This window comes from Eptesicus fuscus, chromosome 3, assembly GCF_027574615.1.
Source record: "Eptesicus fuscus isolate TK198812 chromosome 3, DD_ASM_mEF_20220401, whole genome shotgun sequence".
NCBI classification, from domain to species: Eukaryota; Metazoa; Chordata; class Mammalia; order Chiroptera; family Vespertilionidae; genus Eptesicus; species Eptesicus fuscus.
In genome coordinates this window covers 5,248,167-5,268,936 of record NC_072475.1, presented here as the reverse complement: position 1 = coordinate 5,268,936, position 20,770 = coordinate 5,248,167, and the positions used below count along the sequence as shown (strand labels likewise).

At 47.5% G+C, this 20,770-nt stretch overlaps 1 protein-coding gene across 2 annotated transcripts in view; it reads left to right on the top strand.

Annotated features, from left to right (window-relative positions):
• The first annotated feature begins 6,823 nt into the window (after nt 1-6,823).
• The window catches only part of BRWD1 (bromodomain and WD repeat domain containing 1), a 91,982-nt gene continuing 78,035 nt past the window's right edge, over nt 6,824-20,770 (top strand). For both annotated transcript variants that reach the window (XM_054713550.1, XM_054713551.1), the window contains exons 1-5: nt 6,824-7,212; nt 7,322-7,380; nt 7,526-7,555; nt 7,715-7,774; nt 19,985-20,135. In XM_054713550.1, the coding sequence (XP_054569525.1) occupies nt 7,164-7,212; nt 7,322-7,380; nt 7,526-7,555; nt 7,715-7,774; nt 19,985-20,135 (349 nt within the window). In that variant the 5' untranslated portion in view covers nt 6,824-7,163. The remainder of the gene's footprint in view (nt 7,213-7,321; nt 7,381-7,525; nt 7,556-7,714; nt 7,775-19,984; nt 20,136-20,770) is intronic.

Sequence of the window (20,770 nt, the reverse complement as noted above, 5' to 3'; positions counted from 1 at the left end):
TTTCTGAGTGACTGTTGAGAGCACAACTGTCTCATATTTGAGGGCCTGTCTGGTCGAGGCATCTTTAATGAACACCCAACACATATTTATTGTGCACCTACCAAGTCACTGTAGCTCCAGAGACACATCACAGAGGGAAACAGATAGAAACCTCGCCTGCCTCCAGACTGGGAGGAGCCAGGCCCGAGGCCAAAATGACAGGCAGACGTAAAGCAGGTTAGGAGGTCAGAGGTGCTGTGGAGAAAAGGGGGCAGGAAACAGAAAGGGGGGTGAGGCACCCAGTGAGGGCAAGCTTGACTTTTAGGTGCAGTATTTTGGGTAACCAGGAAAGGTCTCCATGACAATGCAACATCGGGGCCAGTGAGTGTTCTAGGGAAGTGTTCCTGCAAAAACAAAAACCCTGTTAAGTACAAAGGCCTGAGGCAGCAAATGCCTGGCTCGTCGGGACCATCCGGGCAGCCAGTGTGGCCGCAGCAGGATGAGAGGAGGGGCCAGAGGTCGGGGAGGTACTCAGGAGGCCAGCTCGTCCGGCCGGTAGGACTGGGGCTTCTCTGGGTCAGATGGGAGCCATGGCGGGTTCTGGGAGAGGGCAGGTCTGTCTTCGGTTTTCACAGGACCTCCGCACCCCGTTGAGGTGAAGACAGAAGCAGGAAGACACTTGGGAGGTTGGGTGCTCATCCAGGGGGAGAATTGCTTAGGTTCCAGATGTGTTTTGAAGGTGGGGGCTCATCCGGGCTTCCTGATGGACCCCACGTGTGATTATTACAAGGGAGGCGAGTCTAAGATTGTTGACAAGAGACCAACAAGGGCCAAAATGACTTAGGAAAGATTCTGTGAAGGAAGTCGTTTAGGGATCTAGGCGGGTCCTTTCAAGCTAGAGGACAAGGAAGAGAGCAGAGGGCAGAGAACTGGAGGCGGTGTGTGTGTGTGTGTGTGTGTGTGTGTGTGTGTGTGTGTGTGTGTTCTGGACAGTCACGAGGGCATGTCGGTGTGTTCGTGGAGAGCTGGAGTACGCATCAGAGTTCTGGGAGAAAACAAGGCACAATCCATTGGGATAGCTGAGGAGAGCTAATGATGGGTGTGGGCAGTGAAACCAGCCAGGAGTGCCCCCAGCTGACTCCGCAGAGAAGCCCAGGTCCTGAAGGACCAGGGAGGAAGGGGCGCTAAAACCCGGAGACGGTTTGTGTAGAGAGAGGGCTGCCCTCAAGCACTGCGGCCGTCAGTGGAGGGTCAGCGGCCCCAGGAATCTGTCTGCGGCTTGGCAGGAGAGGAGGGGGAGGGCATAGAAACCCACCCTCACCGCCCTCTCACCCACTCGTCTCCTGCTGGGTGAAGCCCGAGGGCAGAGAGCCGCAGCCTAGGGCCGGGGCTGGGGACGCAGCAGGGGAGCACAGCTTCCCAAACAAAGCCAGGGGTGGGGGATCAATCAGGTGATAGGGAACTAGAAAGGATTGGACGGGGAATATGTTAAGTGGTACTTAAGGAAATTTAAAAGTGATAAGATTAAAAGAAAGGGTAGGGCCTGGCCCGGAGTAGCTCAGGGGTTGAGCATCGACCTATGAACCGGGAGGTTACGGTTCAGTTCTGTCAGGGCACGTGCCTGGGTTGCGGGCTTGATCCCCAGTGCAGGAGGCAGCCAACTGCTGATTGTTTCTATCTCTCTCTGTCTCTCTCTCCCTTCCTCTGAGATCAATAAAAAAGTACATGTTAAAAAGAAAAGGGTAAGGAATCCAGGGGCTCTTTGAGGAGGCTCTTTGGGGACTGGGGGAACGGAGAGAAAAAGAATCCTTTTTATGTAACAGCATCGTGTTGAGAGCTAGGTATTGCTCCAATAATGCCATAGGCATCCTCTCCAGACGTGCGCACAGACAGTCCACGTATTCCAGCCCTCTCAGGAGGATTAAATAACACACGTGGCTTAGCACGGTGTCCAGGATATAGAAACACGCACTAGATCAGTTGTTATCCCCATTTCAACAATTATGAATAAAAACCAAAACCAGAGCCACAGAGTTTGGTCAACGAGTGCGTGGTGCTCAGACGCAGACACGTTCGGAGTCCAGCTCCCACGTCCCCACGGTCTCGTCCACCCCACGGAGTCCTCCAGCTGGTGAGAAACACGGCGGAGGAACAGCTGGTGGGACCTGGAGACGGACAGGGGCCACCGGCTGCCGCGGGGAGCACGCAGGGACAGAGGCTGTGCCCGGGCGAGGCCAGCGCTCCGGGGGAAGAGATAAATGTGGAAACAATTTGCTGAGAGAGGCGGGGTCAGGTAGCATTAAGGGGACAGCTGGTTGGGTTCAAGGGGAGAAAAGGTCCTGAGGAAAGATAACATGGCCAGGAGGAGGAGGGGGGGGGGCCCTCGGATATGAGCCTCAAGGTCTTCTACCAGCCACTTGAGGGCTTAAAAACCCGGAGGAGTCTTTTCTTTCCAAGTCCTCTGGAGATCTCTCCTGGTGGGAACGGTCCCTTCCGAGGGGATTTATCTGACCGAAGTCAGTGTTACACTCAGAAGGCTTTCGATACATCGCTTGTTGAACGGATGGGAGGAGGCAGGTTTCGTGTGCCCTGGATTTCACCTCCGCGTCCTGATGCAGTTTGGATTTCACCTCCATGTCCTGACCCAGCCTGTAACCCAGACATCGTTCCAGCGTCATCTACTCTTCTATGTCCCTCAGAACGCTGCTGCACTGTGCATGGGTGGGCACCACCTGCCGAGTGAACCTCAATTCAGTTCACCTCCATTTGCATTTGCACACCGATGTTAGAATTTGAATTTTGTGGATCGCGCTCTTTGCATACTCTCCACTGCTCGTTTATTTTTAAAACGCTTACAAAACTGACCCCAATCTACCTACTCACCAGTCCTCGCTTTTTTTTAAAAAAAAATATATTTTATTGAGTTTTTACAGAGAGGAAGGGAGAGGAAGAGGGATAGTTAGAAACATTGATGAGAGAGAAACACTGATTCAGCCGCCTTCCGCACACTCCCCACTGGGGATGTGCCCGCAACCAAGGTACATGCCCTTGACCGGAATCGAACCCGGGACCCCTCAGTCTGCAGGCCCACGCTCTATCCACTGAGCCAAACCGGCCTCGGCCAGTCCTCGCTTTTGACCGCTCTCCTAGGTGAACCGTTGGAAACAGACTGGATTGCTCACCGTTTGCCAGACACACTGTTCACACGTAATGCGTTTGCGCTGACTTGGAACACCCCAGTGAATTCTCCTTTTGTATTTTTTAGAGGTTTTTCATCCTGAGACAGCTTCTTAGATGTTCTGAGCCCATTTCCTCATCTTTAAAATGAAAATAACAACAAAAAGAGAACATCTAACCGGAGTTGCCTGTGTTGAGACCATGCATGTATTTCTGACATGAATTTTCTGATTTCAGTTCTCTCAGGCACTGTGCGGTATTGTGGAATACATGTGAACGGTGTAGCACAGTGTCCAGGACATAGAAACACTCACCCTGTTAGGTGCTATCCCCATTTTAACAATTATTGAGAAAAGCCAAAAACAAGCACTGAATCCAAACCAGGTCCTTAGCCGGTTTGCCTCAGTGGATAGAGTGTAGGCCTGCAGACTGAAGGGTCCCAGGTTCAAGGGCACATGCCTGGGTTGTGGGCTCAATCCCCAGTTGGGGCCGTGCAGGAGGCAGCTGATCCATGATTCTCTCTCATCATTGATACTTCTCTCTCTCTCTCCCTCTTCCTGCCTTTTCCAAGTCAATAAAAATATATTAAAAAAGAAAAAAACAGGTCCTGGTTTCCTCCTTGCTGAAAAGGGGTGAGGGGAGAGAGACTTGTGCAGTGCCTGTGTTCAGGCTAAGGTAGTACTGTCCTCCCGGGCTTGCAGCCTGGCGAGGGGCCCTGGGACCCAGCTTTCGAAGCTGAGAAGTGAGCATGTTAATGGCACCTGACCAAGAGCTGTGTGAGCATCAGTGATGCTTATCCAGGGGAGGGGTTGCTGGCTCAGGACTAAAACATCTTAGTTTCCTTATAGTGGAGATGGGAGACAGCACTATTCCATTCATTAAGATCTTCTAACCCTCGCTTACCAAGCAACTTTTCGCTACAGCTTTCCTGTGGCGAAATTCAAGTTATTTCCATTTACCCCAAAGCAAACCTTACTGTGTTCATTTGGAATGGCCTGGATTCAGTTGTGTGAGGGACACATACACCATTCTCACCTTGTTTGGAGACCACCTCTGGCAGGTCCCCGCAATCCCCCTTCCCTCCTGTTCACTGGCACACGAGGGAGTCAAACCTGGGTCTCTGTCACTTGAGAGTTGAATGGAGAAGACATCTGCCTCTTCGGAAATCTCTATTTCGAATCTAGGAACGGTACTTGTCATGGATGTCGGGTGATAATAAAAATAATGTGATATAAAGGAACTACCAGGGCTCTTGCGAAGGAAAACAGCCGTCATCATTCCTGCTCTCCCGTCCTGGTTACCATGCTGCCCACTCCGCAACTGTAGTCTTGGACCATGACCAGTGCTGGGGATATACATTTTTATAACATGTTTTGGGGGCAATTTTGTTTTACTTTTATTATATTGTTACATAATGAAATACGCAATTCCTCGGTCAATCTTTGAAAGTTTTAAGTTCTCCCTTCTTTTTGTCTTTGTCACTTGCTAACTTGACAATCTTGTAGTAGCAGATCAGACCGTCCCACAGGAATACATGCCTGTGACTTCAAAGATCAAGTTGTTCTAAGTAGTTATCTATCTGAACAATTTCGCTATAGCCTGTATGCCCTATCTCCACTGTTACACAACCTGGACCGACTGAGCCCCCAACTGAGATGTTTGTGACTCTTCTCATTCTATCCCAACCTCGTTGCCCTGATTCAACACCCTACATTTTTCTTTAAAAAAAAACAAAAACTAATTTCAGAGAGGAAGGGAGAGGGATAGAGAGAAACATCAATGATGAGAGAATCATCCAGGACTGGCTGCCTCCTGCACACCCCCAGCAGGGATCCAGCCTGTAACCCAGACAGGTGCCTCGACTGGGAATCGAACTGTGACCTCCTGGTCCACACATCTATGCTCAACGACTGAGCCAGGCAACCCCCTACATATTTCTGATCCTGTCTCTTCCTCTCCCTCCTTCCTTATAGCTATCACCTTAATGCATCTACATGTTTCCTATTTCAGGGGTCTACTAAGTACTTTTTCCTGCCTCTCGGTTTTAACCCTGAAATGAAAAACTACCTTAGAACCTTTCACTTGCTCCCAATTTTAACTTCTGACTTACTGGGTCCCATCCACACCTTAAAGTCACCCCAAGTTGTCATACTAAATTTAAGTTCCTTATGCTTGAAATTATTCATCTCTTGGCCCCTTGCTGTTCATATGCTGGGGTCGCTTTTTACACACACTTCTGGAAAGCTCAGACTTCTCTAACGTTCCTGCCTCCCACAGGCAGGCCGATCTGCCTTCTACCTCTGCTCTCAATCTCGTCATTATCTGCTTAACTTCTGTTTCCCCTAAAAGACACTGAAGTCTTTGATGGCACAGCTGTGGCTCATTCCTTCCTCTTGTTGTCTCCATCACCTGGTAGTGTTTGCTGAACAGATAAAAGAACGGATTAACGGATGTCCTTGGCCAGACGCGTTTGGATTGTTTGCTCACAAACATTAAGAGCTTTTGCTACTGGGTGTAAATAATCATAAAAGAGATCGTGGACGGCGCTTTACTGTATGGTCCGAACACAGACTAACCCATGAAACCCAAACCGCCCTGTGAAGCAGGCACACATACCCTTTACAGTTCACAGGTGACGCAGGCTGAGGCTCAGAGGTGAAGTGATGTGCTCAAAGTCACATCTCCTAGGTGGACAAGACCCAGGGGGAGTCCCCGCCCCCAGTCCGACGGGGACCATTACATCTGCCACCGGTATCTGGAGGGCATCACACAGGGTAGGAATTGGGACCACAACGCCCACGCCATACAGGCAGGGACGTTCGTCTTCTCTCTGCTGCACTTGAGGGCTCAGGCAGGGCCTCTGGACGTGCGCAGGGAGTGAATGCGGTTGGGTCAGCAGCCCAGCATGACAAAGGAGTTTTTCTGGCCCCTGTCCACTGCTCCGGCCTCAACTCCTGGCTTCCACGAGAATCCTGGTTACACAGGGTTCCCCCGCGTTTCCTGCCTGCTCCCTTGGAGCGGAGGCTGCCGCTTCCTCCCACCCCGTCCCCATCCGCCCAGGCGATGCCCTGGCTGCTTTCCCGGCCTCGCCGGGTCTCCATCCTCGGCGCTGGGCTGCATTTTCTTTGACCCTTGCTTTCCGCCAGCCTGCGGGTCTTCCCAGGTCGCGGGCTCGGGCTCCGTCCACCTTCCGTGCGTGCACGTGGCCACGTGGCCTCTCCGCAAACGCCCGCGGCGCCCTCCAAGCCCGAGGGTCGGCGTCCGCGGACCCCGGGCCTCCCCCGCGCCGTAGCCGCCCCGCGTGCCTCATCCCTTCCCCGCGGAGGCCGCTCGGGCCTTTCTCCTCTTGGCGGGCGGCGCGATTCCGAGATTTTAGGGTTTCGCGTCTTCGAAGCGAGCGATCTTCGTGGGGGAGAGGGGGCGCATACAGGCCCCCTTCCCCCGATGACCGTCCGTGAAAGATCCCTTCGGGGGGCCCGGCGGGCCGGCTTCGCGTCCTGAGCCCGGAAGGCCGGGCGTGCAGGGGCGCAGTTCGGCCCCGGGCGCCAGGACCTGTCGCGTCGCCACCCCTGCCCGCGGCGCCCAGCCCGGCCCCCTCCCCGCGGGCGCCGACCTCCGCCCCCCGCGCAGCTGGCCCGCCGGCCGCTCACCGCGCGCAGGGATCCGGCCACGCGCCACCCTTCCCCCCCGCTGTCTGCCGGGCCGGGCCCTTGCCCACCGGGTTCCCGTCCCTGCGCCCGCCGAGACGGAGGGCTGGGCGGCGAGGCTCGCTCTTCCCGGCGGGCCCGGCCGCCAGGGGTCCCGGGCGCCGGCGCCCCTCGGGGGACTACTTTTCCTCCGCGGAGGGACTACTTCGCGGAGGCGTCGCTGGCGGCGCGCACGGCTGGCGGTGGCGGCGGCGGCGGCGCGCCTGGGAGAGGGACGCCGGCCCGGTCAGGCCTCGGCGCGGCCTACACGCTCCGTCGCTCGCTCCCAGCCTAGCCCCGCGCCCCGCGCCCGGCCCGGCCATGGCGGAGTCCTCGCCCGCCCGACGCCCGGTGCCCCTCATCGAGTCCGGTAAGGCACTCCACCCGCGGTTCCCCGGGCGGCCCGGCCCGCGTCCCTGCCCCGGCCGCCTCTCCCGGCGCGCCGCCCGCTCTTGACCCGATTCCCCGTCTCCCCTCAGAGCTGTACTTCCTCATCGCCCGGTACCTGTCGGCCGGCCCGTGTCGGAGAGCCGCCCAGGTGAGCGCGGGCCTCGCCGGCGGCGGCGGCGGCGGCCCGTCCCGGCCCCGCCACCGCCTGGGGTCGCGGGAGGAGGGCGCGGGTGGGCCGGGGTGGACCGGGGTGCGGCCCCCGCCCCTCTAACTGCGCGTCTCGTTGGCTGCAGGTGCTGGTGCAGGAGCTGGAGCAGTACCAGGTCTGTGCATCGCGGCGCCCCGCCCCGTGCCCCCCGTCCCCCCCCCCGGCCTAGTTCGGGGTCGCCCGCCGCCCCCGCCCCACCGCCCTTCTCCTGCTGCCCCCGCCCCGGACCCGGACCCGCGTGGTGGTCACTCGTCTGCATCTCGTGTCTTTGCAGTTGCTGCCGAAGAGGCTGGACTGGGAGGGCAACGAGCACAACAGGAGCTACGAGGAATTGGTGAGACTTTTGACATTTGCGTCCGGGGTTGCCGAGCCCCCGCCCCCTTTTCGGGGCTCCGGCCCGTGGGGCGAAGGGTCCAAGCCGCGCTCGGCGGGCGGGCGGCGGGGCGTTCTGCGGCGCTGCGGGGCTCCCCGCGGCAGGTTTTGTTTTGTTTTGGGGTGGCTGTGTTTGTTTTGGTAGGAAACGGCCCCCAGGGGGCCCCCAGGGGCGGCGGGGCGGCGGCAGGGGCGACCCGGCGGGCGGTTTGCGGCGGGGTGGGCCCCCAGGTGCGCGGCCGAGGGGGAGAGGCGGGGGCGCGCGTGCGCGCGGGGGCGCGCCCGCCTCCCAGCGATCTGCTCCCGTCCGTCCGTCTTCTTACCCAGACTGGTAACTCCGGCGCTGATTGGTCGTCTTCCCTGGGCCCCGCCCAGGTCTCAGACCACTTGTTCCCCAGGAATAGCTAGAACCTTGGGTGTCTGAAAAGGTGGAGGAATGCTCCTCTTTAGCTTTTTTTTTTTCCCTTTTACCTCCTCATCGTAATAAAAATAAAAATAAAAATAAAAATATTGATGCTGTGAGAATACGTCACGCCTCCATTAGTTTTGCTGCTCTCAATTGTACACTTGTTGAATGCCTGAAAAAACGGATACATTTTGATGAATTTTTAGTCATCTGCTGGACATAATGTAGGTTCTAACTGGGCAGTTTCTGTTTGGGGAGCACCATTAACGTAGATTGTAGTTCTCTCTTTGTTATACTTTGTCTGCTTAATTTAGTTGCCGTCACAGTATTTAATTAGATTTTATCCATTCGTTTGTCCGTAGTGGTATACTTTTTCCGGAAAGAAGTTTTTGTCAACTTGTGTGTTAGGACAAAGGATTTCTTTAGTTGCCGGGCCGTATTCAGCGTCTTTTTTTTTTTCGTATTCAGCGTCTTGTATTTGCAGAACAACTAAATAAAGAGTTCTTGAATAATCTTTTACCACATTTCTAATACTTGTAAGCAGAAGTTGTAGGACACGATTTTCATTCCTGAGTTAAATAAAAAGGATAAAAACTAAACAAGGGGATTTGTCACCTGTATATGACCATTTACGTATTAACACAAAATAAAGGGATTTTATTTCAGTTGCCAGTTTTAATGTTTGTCTTACTAGAGATTTTTTGTTGTGAATATTAAAAAGCAAATAATATTTTCAAGAAAGTTCTGAAAAGTCTGCATGTTGGTAGAGTTTTTGTTTTATTGAGTTGGATATTTTGAGATTTGTTTTTAATGTGAGGAAATGTGTAAAGGACTGGTCTGGAGTCTTGTGGGTAAGAGATAATAGTGTTTTCAGTGAAGCACAGAAGTGTTGAGGTGACTGAGAGTAAAGATGCTGCTGAAGAGAAAGTTGTCTAAATTTTGAAGCAAGTGTAATGAATACTTACTGGAAATAGACGTATTTTAATGGGCATATACGTTTAGGCTTTTGCTGTCAGAATTGCTTAAAACTCTTCTTAACATTTTGCTTGCGATTATTGAAAGTCTGATATACTGCAGTGATGTGGCTGTGACATTCATTGCTCATTGCCTGCTGATTTGGTCTATCTGGTGGGTATCCTCTTCCTCCTCTACCTTCCTCTCCCCCACCCCCATCCAGCACTAAGTGGAACAGGATGAGCTTCCTGTCTAGAGGAGAATTGTTTTGTTAAAGGTATGTGAGTAGCTTCTAGTTCTCCAATGAAAGTCTCCTTTTAAAAAAATTTTAAGAAGTATTTCAAATATATATGTAATGAATCCTCATCTACCATAAACAAATTCATTACTAGTTTGCTATATTTATTTTGGTTTCTATTTGAGGTATATTATTTTATTATAAGCTATCAAATTTTCAAATAGAAAAAATAGAATAACAGATCATCCACCAGCCTTAGAGAGAGTGAGGGAGAAAGAACAGAAAAACATTGATTTGTTGTTCTACTTATTTATGCACTAGAGGCCTGGTGCACAAAATTCATGCACTGGGGGCGGGGGAGGGGGGGGAAGGTCCCCCTCAGCCTGGCCTGCGCCCTCTCCCAGTCTGGGACCCCTCGGGGAATGTCCGACTGCCGGCTTGTGGCTGGATGGCCTTCTGCTGCTGCACAGCCTGCTGCTTGAGTTTCAGCAGCTGCTGCACATGTACGGCCTGGGCCATCATGGTCTGTCCTGTAAACACCATCGAGTGGGTGAGTCAAGCACAGAGGTAGGCTCACCCTGAGTTCCCTGCGCTTACCTGAGTCACTGAGTTGTTCAGACTGACTGCCTTCCACAAAGAACGGCTCTTGGATCGGGCCTAAGCCAGCAGTTGGACATCCCTCTTGCAGTTCGGGAATCCTCGGGAGATGTAGCAGTGCGTCAAGTGGCAGGTGGCCAGGGAGGAGCCTGAATCGGGGCCAGGCGCCATGCCACTTGCGTTCATCCCTGCCTGCTGTTGACGCTTGGTAGTGCTGCTGCTCTTGCCGTGGCAACTGGGCTCACCAGCCAGAAACCCAGCTTCTGGCTGAGCAGGGCTCCTCCTGTCGGAGCTCGCTGACCACCAGGGGGCAGCTCCTGCATTGAGGTGGTCAGTGTGCATCATAGCGACCGGTCATTCTGCCATAAGTTGCTTAGGCTTTTATTCTATAGATTCATTGGTTGATTCTTGTGTGTATCCTCACTGGGGATTGAACTGAAAGCTTGGGATGACGCTCTAACCAACTGAGCTACCTGGCCAGGGCCTACCCTGTTTCATTTGTTTGTTTGTTTTTTAAATATTTTTATTGATTTCAGAGAGGGAGAGGGGGGGAGAGAGAAACATCAATGAGGAGAGATAATCATTGATCAGCTGCTTCCTGCAAACCCCCTACTGGGGATCGAGCCTGAAACCTGGGCATGTGCCCTTGACTGGAATCGAACCCGGGTCCCTTCAGTCCGCAGGCCCACGCTCTATACACTGAGCCAAAACAGCTAGGGTTACTCTGTTTCTTTAATTAAGAAAAAATATATTTAAAAGACTGAATTGAGTTGGGTTATTGTAGAAAAACATTTTTAATTGGAAAACTGTCAGTTGGAATTCTTGGAGAGGAAGAAGCTGTTGTCACCCTTCTGCCCTTTGAGCTATTATATTTTACTTTCACCTGTTTAAAATTTTTTCCAGATGTTATTGCTATTGTTTTATTAATTTTGTTGTTAATTCTCACCTGAGGATATTTTTTCCAATTGATTTTTAGAGAGAGTGGAAGGGAGGGGGAGAGACAAGAGAGAGAAACATGATGTGTTGACACATTGATTGGTTGCCTCTGGCAAGTGCCCTGACCAGGGCCAGGATTGAGCCTGCAACTGAGATACAGGCCCTTGATAGGAGTCAAACCTGGGAGCCTTCAGCCCTCCGGCAGATGCTCAGTCCACTGACCCAAACTGGCTAGTGCCTGCTAGTGTTTTAAAGTCAATATTCATTTGCTTGCTCATCTGTATACCTTTTCTGATGTTTTAAATTCCTTTTCATGTGTCTTGTCTGATTATTTTTCTTCACTCTGAACAACTTATTTTGTTATTATAATGGTATATTATCAATTACTTCAGTTTTCCTTTTATTTTTTTGATTTGAAAACCTTTTGTCTGTATTTATGAAAACATTTTTTTTTTCTAATCTTCACCTGAGGATATGCTTTTATTGATCTGAGAGAGAGATTGGTGGGGGGGGGGGCGGGGGGGGGAGAGAGAGAGAGAGAGAGAGAGAGAGAGAGAGAGAGAGAGAGAAAGAAAGAACACAAACACACATTGGTGAGAGAGAGAAACATTGACCAGTCGACTCCTGTGCATGCCCTGACCAGGGATTGAACCTGTAACCTAGTTTATGTGCTCTGATTGGGAATTGAACCCTTTGGCCTTTTGGTGCATGGGATGACACTCCAACCAACTGAGCCACCTGGCTAGGTCTCTCTTTTCTTCTCTAATTTAATTTTAAAAATATTTTTATTGATTTTTAGAGAGGAACAGAGAGAGAGAGAGAAAAAAACATTTTTTTTTAAAAATTTCTTTATTGATTAAGGTGTCACATATTTGTCCTCATCCCCCCATTCCCATCCCACACCCCTCCCCATGGATGCCCCAACCCCCTGTTGAACTTAACCATTGGTTAGGCTCATATGCATGCACACAAGTCCTTTGGTTGATCTCTCCCCCCTCACCCCGAAAAAAAAACATTGATGTGAGAGCAGAACATCTATTGGCTGCCTCCTGCATGCCCCCCACTGGGTCGAGCCTGCAACCCCAGCATGTGCTCTGACCAGGAATCGAACCAGCAACTGTTCAGTGCAAGGGAGGACGCCAATTAAGCCACACTGGCCAGGGCTCTTTTTTTTTTTAAGTAATTTTTGTTAGCTGTGAGGTTCTAGTTGATTAGTTGTTGCTTTTTGAAAAGCCATCATTCTTACTGTTGTTCCTTTGAAGATATTGTTTTCCTCAGCTGCTTATGAAGATTTTCATTTTGTCTTGGATTTTCAGCAGTGTTACTATGATGTACTGTAGTCATTATCGATGGCTGCATAACAAAATACCCCAAAACTTGGTGGCTCTAAACAGTACAGATTTATTACCTCTCAGTTTCCGTAAGTCAGGAGTCCAGGCACAGCTGAGCTGAGTTATCTTAGTCTCTCTCAAGGCTGCTATCAAAGTATTGGCTAGAACTGAAAGCTTGACTGGGAAGGCACTGATTCCAAGCTCATGTAGTTTAAAAAAAATCTATAATAATAAAAGCATAATGTGCTAATTAGACTGGACATCCTTCCGGCCCACCTTCCGGACAAGCCCAGGTCCTGGGTGCCAGAGGGAAGCCGGTGCCGGCAGCCGGGGGAAGGAAGGCCCACTCTTGTACAAATTTCATGTATCGGGCCTCTACTATGTATATGTATATGTATATGTACATGTACATGTACATGTATATATATTTTCATTGATTTCGGAGAGGAAGGGAGAGAGCAAGAGAAACATCAATGATGAGAGAAAATAATCAATTGCTGCCTCCTGTACGCCCCCCACTGGGGATTGAGCCCAAAACCTGGGCATGTGCCTGACTGGGAATCAAACCGTAAGTTCCTGGTTCATAGGTCGAAGCTCCACCACTGAGCCACACTGGCGGGGCATGTAGTTTTCGGCTGGACTCAGTTCCTGAAGGGATTGTTGGACTGAGAGGCTCAGTTCCTAACTGGCTGTTGGCTGCCCTGAGTTCATTGCCACATTGGTCTCTCCAGCATGGCAGCTTGCATCATCAAGAGATGAAAGCTGACATGACACTAATAGTCTGCTAGCAAGACACTTCTGTGTCTAATCACGAAAGTGGTATCACCTCAATGTTACTGTATTTTGTTGGTTAGAAGTAATTATTGGCTGGGAGGGGATTTCTCAAGGCTATGAATACCAGGGGAGTGGGGTGGGAGGCCATGTCAGAAGCTGCCTACCACATGTGCCAGTGTATTTGCATTTACTTTGGGGTTCTCTGAGCTCTTTGAATCTGTAGGATATCAAATAGTTTAATGCATCAAGTCCCAAATGGGAAGGATAGAAGATGGGGCAAAATAATTATTTTGAAGAAATATGGCTGAGCATTTTTGAGCATCTGGGCCATCTCTGAATCTGCGTCGAGGGCAGTGGTTGGCAAACTCATTAGTCATCAGAGCCAAATATCAACAGTACAACGATTGAAATTTCTTTTTAGAGCTGAAAACCGACTTTGGCGCATGGGCCACGGAGTTTCAATCACGCTGTATGTTTGCGCCCGCACGTGGTATTTTGTGGAAGAGCCACACACTCAAGGGGCCGCGGTTGGCTGACCACTGGTCTGGGGACAACTCCCTCTCTTGACTATGGGTCACATAATTTGTCTCATCTTTTTAAAAAAATGTTTTTAATGATTTCAGAGAGGAAGAAGAGTGAGAAAGAGAGAGAAACATCAATGATGAGAATCATCAATTGGCTGCCTCCTGCATGTCACCTACTGGGGACCGAACCTGCAACCTGGGCATATGCCCCAGTGGGGAATCTAACCATTTAGAACACTGGCCGGGCTCATTATCTTTTGAAGTATGCTGGGCCTTTTTGTGTTAAAAAGAGTAGAGGCTGACCCTAGCAAGTTTGGCTCTTGAGCATCGGCCTGCGGAATGAAGGGTCCCAGGTTCGATTCCAGTCAAGGGCACATGTCCGGGCTCGATCCCCGGTGGGGGGCATGTAGGAGGCAGCCGATCAATGATTTTTTTCTCACCATTGATGTTTCTATCCCTCACCCTTCCTCTCTGAAATCAATAAAAATACGTTAAAAAAAAAAGTAGAGGCTAAAGTAATGTAATTAGCCCTAGTAAAGGATGCGCTCTTTTCTTTCTCAAAGTTGTTACGTGTGTAGGGGTGGGTCAGTCTAGTTGTATCTAATCTTGTAGCATTAGTTGCATTTGGTTGGTCACTGGCCTCATATGTTTTGAGGGTGGGATCAGGACTTGCCCTTTCAGTAGAGTAGGATATGGGCACTGGGGAGATGCCCGAGTTGTCTGTCTTTATAGCAGATTGTGCGCTTCCTAAACTTGGGGAGGTCTTGCTGTAGTTTATTTGCTGCTGCTAACTTTCTGGGTTGTGGAAGAGGACTTTTTGATCTCCAGTCCTGCCCTTGGCTTTCCACCTGGTCTTTTATTCCTAGCCTCTGCAGCACACTGTGGAGGGATGGTGTTATCCCTCAGCTGCTCTGCGCCCAGTTTTTTGCCGGGTACAGTTGGTGAAGGCCTGTGGGATGAAATTGGGGTGAGTGCAGACTCACTGACTGAGGCTCCTCAGCATTCTAGTCAGTCATGCCAGCCCACAGGTGGCTGTGAACTTGAAGTTTGACAGGCTTTTCTTTTTTTTTTTTTAAATATATATTTTTATTGATTTTTTACAGAGAGGAAGGGAGAGGGGTAGAGAATTAGAACTATCAATGAGAGAGAAACATCAATCAGCTGTCTCCTGCACACCTCCCACTGGGGATGTGCCTGCAACCAAGGTACATGCCCTTGACCGGAATCGAACCTGGGACCCTTCAGTCCGCAGGCTGGTGCTCTATCCACTGAGCCAAACCGGTCAGGGCTGACAGGCTTTTCTTTATTCTCACCTGTGGTCAGTTCACAGAAGGGATCCTCAGTTTTTGTGGTGTAATTTGTAGATTTGTTTCCTCAGCTATGTGATGGGCTAAAAAATTATTCTTAAGCTAATTCAGCTTGTTCTCAATCAACAGTTTGGTTATTAAATGTTTTGTATGATTTTTGATTTCTTAAAATTTCTGTTAACGTGTACTTTATTTGTAGGTCATTTAGAGCAGTGGTCGCCAGCCTTTCGGACCTCACGGACCACTGGTTGGCGACCACTGAGTTAGAGCACTATTTAGCATTGAATGGCCATGAGATAGATGGAAGTTATACATCCCATTAGAAAAATTTTTTTAAATTAAATTTATTGGGGTGACATTGGTTAACAAGATTCTATATTTCAAGTGCATAATAGAATACATTATCTGTATATTGCATTATGTGCTACGTCCCTCTTTTAAAGCTTAATCCGTTTCCGTAGGACTATATAAAATACATTGTTTATTGTTTATTACTATCTGTTTTAAAAAATTAAAAAAATTATTGATATTTTGGAGAGTGAGAAAGAGAAAGAAACATTGATTTGTTACACTTATTTGTACATTCATTGGTTGATTCTTTTTTTTTCCTTTTTAATATATTTTTATTGATTTCAGAGTGGAAGGGTGAGGAAGGGAAAGATAGAAACATCAATGATGACAGAGAATCATTGATCGGCTGCCTCCTGCATGACCCCAACTGGGGATTGAGCCCGCAACCCAGGCATGTGCCCCTGACCGGAATCGAACCAGGGACTTTTCAGTCTGCAGGCTAGTGTCTATCCACTGATCCAAACTGGCTAGGGCAAAAAGTAAAATATTTCAAAAGAATTTGTCAGGATGTACAGGAAAATGAAGAGTAACTTTACTGCTGTTCACTTAACAGTTGCATTTCCATACAGAATTTAAATGAAAAGGTAAAAAGTGTTCTCATTATTAATTTCACATACATAATTGGTTATGGTTAAGATAAATTTCCCTCTAACCCGGCAGTCTTTTTCCCATGTAGGACTGCTGTGGCATTCAGATTCCATACTGGATACAGATTCCATATAGGACTGACTACTGGCCCTGGATGTAGCCAGCCTTTTCCTAGACGAGTAGATTAGAAGTTAGACACTTTACAGGCATTCTGGGGTTGGAGGCAACTGTTCCAAGACCTGTGGACACAGAAATAGGGTGGTGAAGGCCTGGGGCGAAGCAGGGTGGGAAATGATTTTAGTAGTTTGCTAGAATAAGGAGTACTGTTCCTTTGTTCTGCAGACATAGGACAAATTCGTCCTTGAGAAAGCTGTGATGTTTCAGATACATGGGCTGAAAGAATATTTGCAGTCTTGACTTTCTTCTTCAATTGGTGGGTGAAATCCCAAAGAGCTGATGAGAGAGAATATTTGTCCTGGTGTTCTTGAATAATCTTGCTTAGGTTTAGCCATTGATGGTGTTATAAGGATATCGTTCATATTGATATCTCTATTCAAAGTAAACTTTGGAAAGGCCCAAATCAGTTAGTTTAATATGACCTTCGTTAGAAATAAACATATTGTCTGGTTTCAAATCCCTGTGAATGATTCCATGTCTATGAAGGTAATCTAGAGCCAGTGCCACTTCAGAAATATATTTCACAGCCATCTTTTCATCAAAATAACCATATATGTGTAGGAGAGATTTGACAGCTCCGCCAATAAGGTTTTCCATTAGCAGGAAGACATTGCTGACTGCAGGGAATAGTACGAATAGACAATGAAAGGGCTTTGGCTTAGGGCCAGTGTATCCCTCTCCGCTTGTACCTGATCAGTCATTTTTTGTTGATCATGTCTGCTTTTTTGACAACCTTGACTGCATACAACTTGCCACCTTTCTGTCCTAGATACACCTTCCCAAAGGCGCCACGGCTAATGGGCTTCCCTATGGTGAAGTCCTCAAGGGAGGGAGGTCTTGGCACCGAGATCCTATTCACGCATTTCCCTGTAGCTGCACCTCTTCCACTCTCCTTCTCGCTCCCCGCGGTGGGCTCCATCGCAGGCCAGCCCAGATTGAAGCCTGCAGCTGCCGCCAAAGTCCCTGTCCCAGGCACCACTCCTGCCAACTGGGTTCACAGTTTTTGTTTTTTTTAAATATATTTTTATTGATTTCAGAGAGGAAGGGAGAGGGGGTGGGGGGGGAGAGAGAGGGAGAGAAACATCAATGATGAGAGAGAATCATTGATAAGCTGCCTCCCGCACGCCCCCTACTGGGCATCGCCCTCAACCTGAGGAACCTGGGACCCTTCAGTCCCCAGGCCAATGCTCTGTCCACTGAGCCAAACCAGCCAGGACCATTGGTTGATTCTTGTATGTGCTCTGAGGGGGGATCAAATCCACCACCTTGACATATCAAGATGCTGCTCTAACCAACTGAGCGACCTGGTCAGAGCTACTGTCTTTCCTTTTTTGAGTAGAAATTGGAAGTGGCATTTGGAACACAAAACTTCTGTGTTACAGTTATGCAGTAACAATAACAGTGTAGGATGAATTATGCATGCATTATTCAGAATTAGACTGAGACTCATTTTAGTATTTCTGTTGCATTAGGTGTATGAGATTTGAATGTGAAAATCTAACTGCTTAGAAAAAATTCTATACTGATGTTAATCAATTTGCACATATTTGGCTTTAAATATGTTGAGGCCACTTGGACTCTAAAAGTCTTATGATATTGCTTGATTATTTAATTACTGACTACTTTTATTAAGATGTAGTAGAGCAGCCCTAACCGTTTTGGCTCAGTGGATAGATCGTCGGCCTGTGGATTCAAGGGTCCCAGGTTCGATTCCGGTCAAGGGCATGTACCTTGGTTGCGGGCACATCCACAGTAGGGAGTGTGCAGGAGGCAGCTGATGGATGTTTCTCTCTCATCGATGTTTCTAACTCTCTATCCCTCTTTCTTCCTCTCTGTAAAAAATCAGTAAAATATATATATTTTAAAAAAAGAGGTAGTAGAGCTGATTACAATGATCCAGTGATGGAGAGTTGCAGAACTAGACAGCTTGGGTTTATATTTTTAGCTTTGCCATTTACTTAGTAGCTCTTTGATTCTGGGCAGGTTATTTAATGCCTGTGCCTTGTGTGTTTATATCTGTAAAATGAGGATAAATAGTTGGGAGGTATAATAAGTTAGTATATATAAAGTTCTTAGTGTCTGTAATCACTATGTAAATGTTAGCTATTATCATTAATGTAGAGAGGAATTAGTCAAAACCTTAAAATACTTAGGTGTGTATGTAATTTGTAAGCCCATAATTTTGCCTATTGTTAATTTTTGAATAAGAATTGGGGTCTTAGAAAATACCTTGTCCAAGATTCCATAACTAGTTAGTTGTAAAGCTAGGACTCTTAACCACATCTCTTGTGGGTCAGGAGAGTGTCCTACCCACTTTTATTTGGTATCAGTTGGTTGTGTACTTGAAGCTGGTTCCAAATTGAGAGACTTCTGCTTGGAAAAGACCTCTGATAGAGCCTCAGTTTTACTAGTAAGTCTTTACATTTGCCTATATTTACATGTAAATGTTTGAAGATGTTGATAGTGGCTTTTCTATAAGGGTGTCCTCTTGGAAGTTTAGGGATGACTGGGCCCTCCGGGAGTCAGGAGACCTGGCTGTTCTCCCACAGACTTTGCCCCAACCCCCTGCCCCACTGCACCATGGTCCTGTCACTGGGCGGGGGCCGCCTGGTGCTCTTGTCTTCCTGGAAATGAAACGCTGGTCACCGGTGGGGTGTGTCTGAGCTTCTCCCCCCACCAGGTGGTGCCAGGCAGGAGTCTGGTGTTTTACTAGCTTCTGGGAACCACTCATCCGGGTGCCCCGCAAGGGGGACACCCACTGATAAAATTAGAACTCTGTTGACGCTTTCAAGGCACTTCCCAAGATGACACTCAGACTATGAGTCATCCCGAGGGTGTGTGATTGGGTGTTCTGTCACTTGTTGCCCCCTGCACACATGATAGCTCATGTTTTTATTTTGTATTCATCAGCTACCAGTGATGCTGAGTATCGTTTCATGTGTTTGCCATCTATATATTTTCTTTGGTGAAGTGTTCATTCAAATCTTTTGCCCATTTTTAAAAATAAGGTTTGTTTTTTCAACTATTGAATTTTGCAAGTCCTTTTCAATTAGGTGATTTGCAAATACATTCTTTTAGTCTGTGGGTCATCTTCATTCTCTTAACAGTGCCTTTTGTTGTTTTTTTTTATTTTTTATTGATTTTTTACAGAGAGGAAGAGAGAGGGATAGAGAGTTAGAAACACCAATGAGAGAGAAACATTGATCAGCTGCCTCCTGCACACCCCCCACTGGGGATATGCCCGCAACCAAGGTACATGCCCTTGACCGGAATCGAACCTGGGACCCTTGAGTCCGCAGGCTGACGCTCTATCCACCGAGCCAAACCGGTTTTGGCAACAGTGCCTTTTGAAAAAAAAACAAGTTGTTCATTTCGATGAAGTCCAACTTATTAATTTGTTTTTGTGGATTGTGTTTTTGGTGTCATTAGAAATATTTGCCTAATCTTACGTCATAAAGATTTTTTCCAGTGTTTTATTATATATATATATTATGGCTTTAGATTATACTTTCAAATCAATGCTCTGCCTTGAGATAATTTTTGTTTATGGTATGATTTTGGATCGAAGTTATTATTTTTGACAAATGAATATCCATTTATTTCAGCACCATTTGTTCAAAAGATTATCTTTTCTCCTTTGAACCTTTATCAAAAATCAGTCATCCTTATATAACAAGCTATGAAGTCAGATATTGTTAACTCTCAACCTTTTTTTTTTTTTTTTTTAAGGTGCTTTGGCTTTTGTAGGCCATTGCATTTGCATATTAATTTTAGATTGAAATTTTCAATTTCTATAAAAAACATGCCTGGATTTTGTTTGGGATAGCTTTGAATCTTTACATTAATTTACTGTTTATTTAAATCTTTATATTAGTAATGTTTTATCGTTTTCATTGTACATGTTTTTCACGTTTTGTCAGACTTTTTTCTAGGTATTTAATGTTTTTGATACTATTATAAAATGCTTTTAAAACTTGCTCTCCACTTAGGTCTTGTCCAATAAGCATGTGGCTCCTGATCATCTGTTGCAAATATGCCAGCGCATCGGTCCCATGTTGGATAAAGAAATTCCACCCAGTATTTCAAGAGTCACTTCTTTACTTGGTGCAGGAAGGCAGTCTTTGCTACGTACAGCAAAAGGTACCTTAATTTGAAGAAGTGTTCTGCTTTGTATTACTAGTTTAATAATTATCATAATTGTGAAGTGACGTGAGCATTGTGGAAGAAAGGTGATATGTAACAATATACCATGCTGTGGACTATAAATATAAAATTCTCTGCATTTAGCATAGACATTGAATTTTATTGCATAAGTGTTTAATGGGTCCTTCTGCATTAAAAAAAATGAAGGTATAGATGTTAAGCTAAAAAGTTTGAATTTATACAGAGATGTGTTTGAGGTTTTATCAATGTGAGTTCTTAATTTTCCATTTTGTAGCTCACTTATAACTTCATTGAATGTAATTGTATGTGTCTAATAAACTCTTTAAATGCTAGAAGTATTTCATTTGATATTTAGATCTTTGAAAGCCCTTTGCTATAAAGGGAAAGTGATTTTCTAAATTTGGTAGCAGTTTGAAAAACACCCAAAATGTATAATTGCATGGTTCTTTTTTCACCAACTTCATTTTTTTGCTAAGTTATGTGGTAGCAAACTGTTGGAATTGCTGTTCTTTCTCTGTTAGCTTGGTATAAATCACTCAGACTAAGTACATGTATGTGATATGATCTATGTATACAACGTGGCTTAACTGCAAATGGCAAGAATGTTGGTT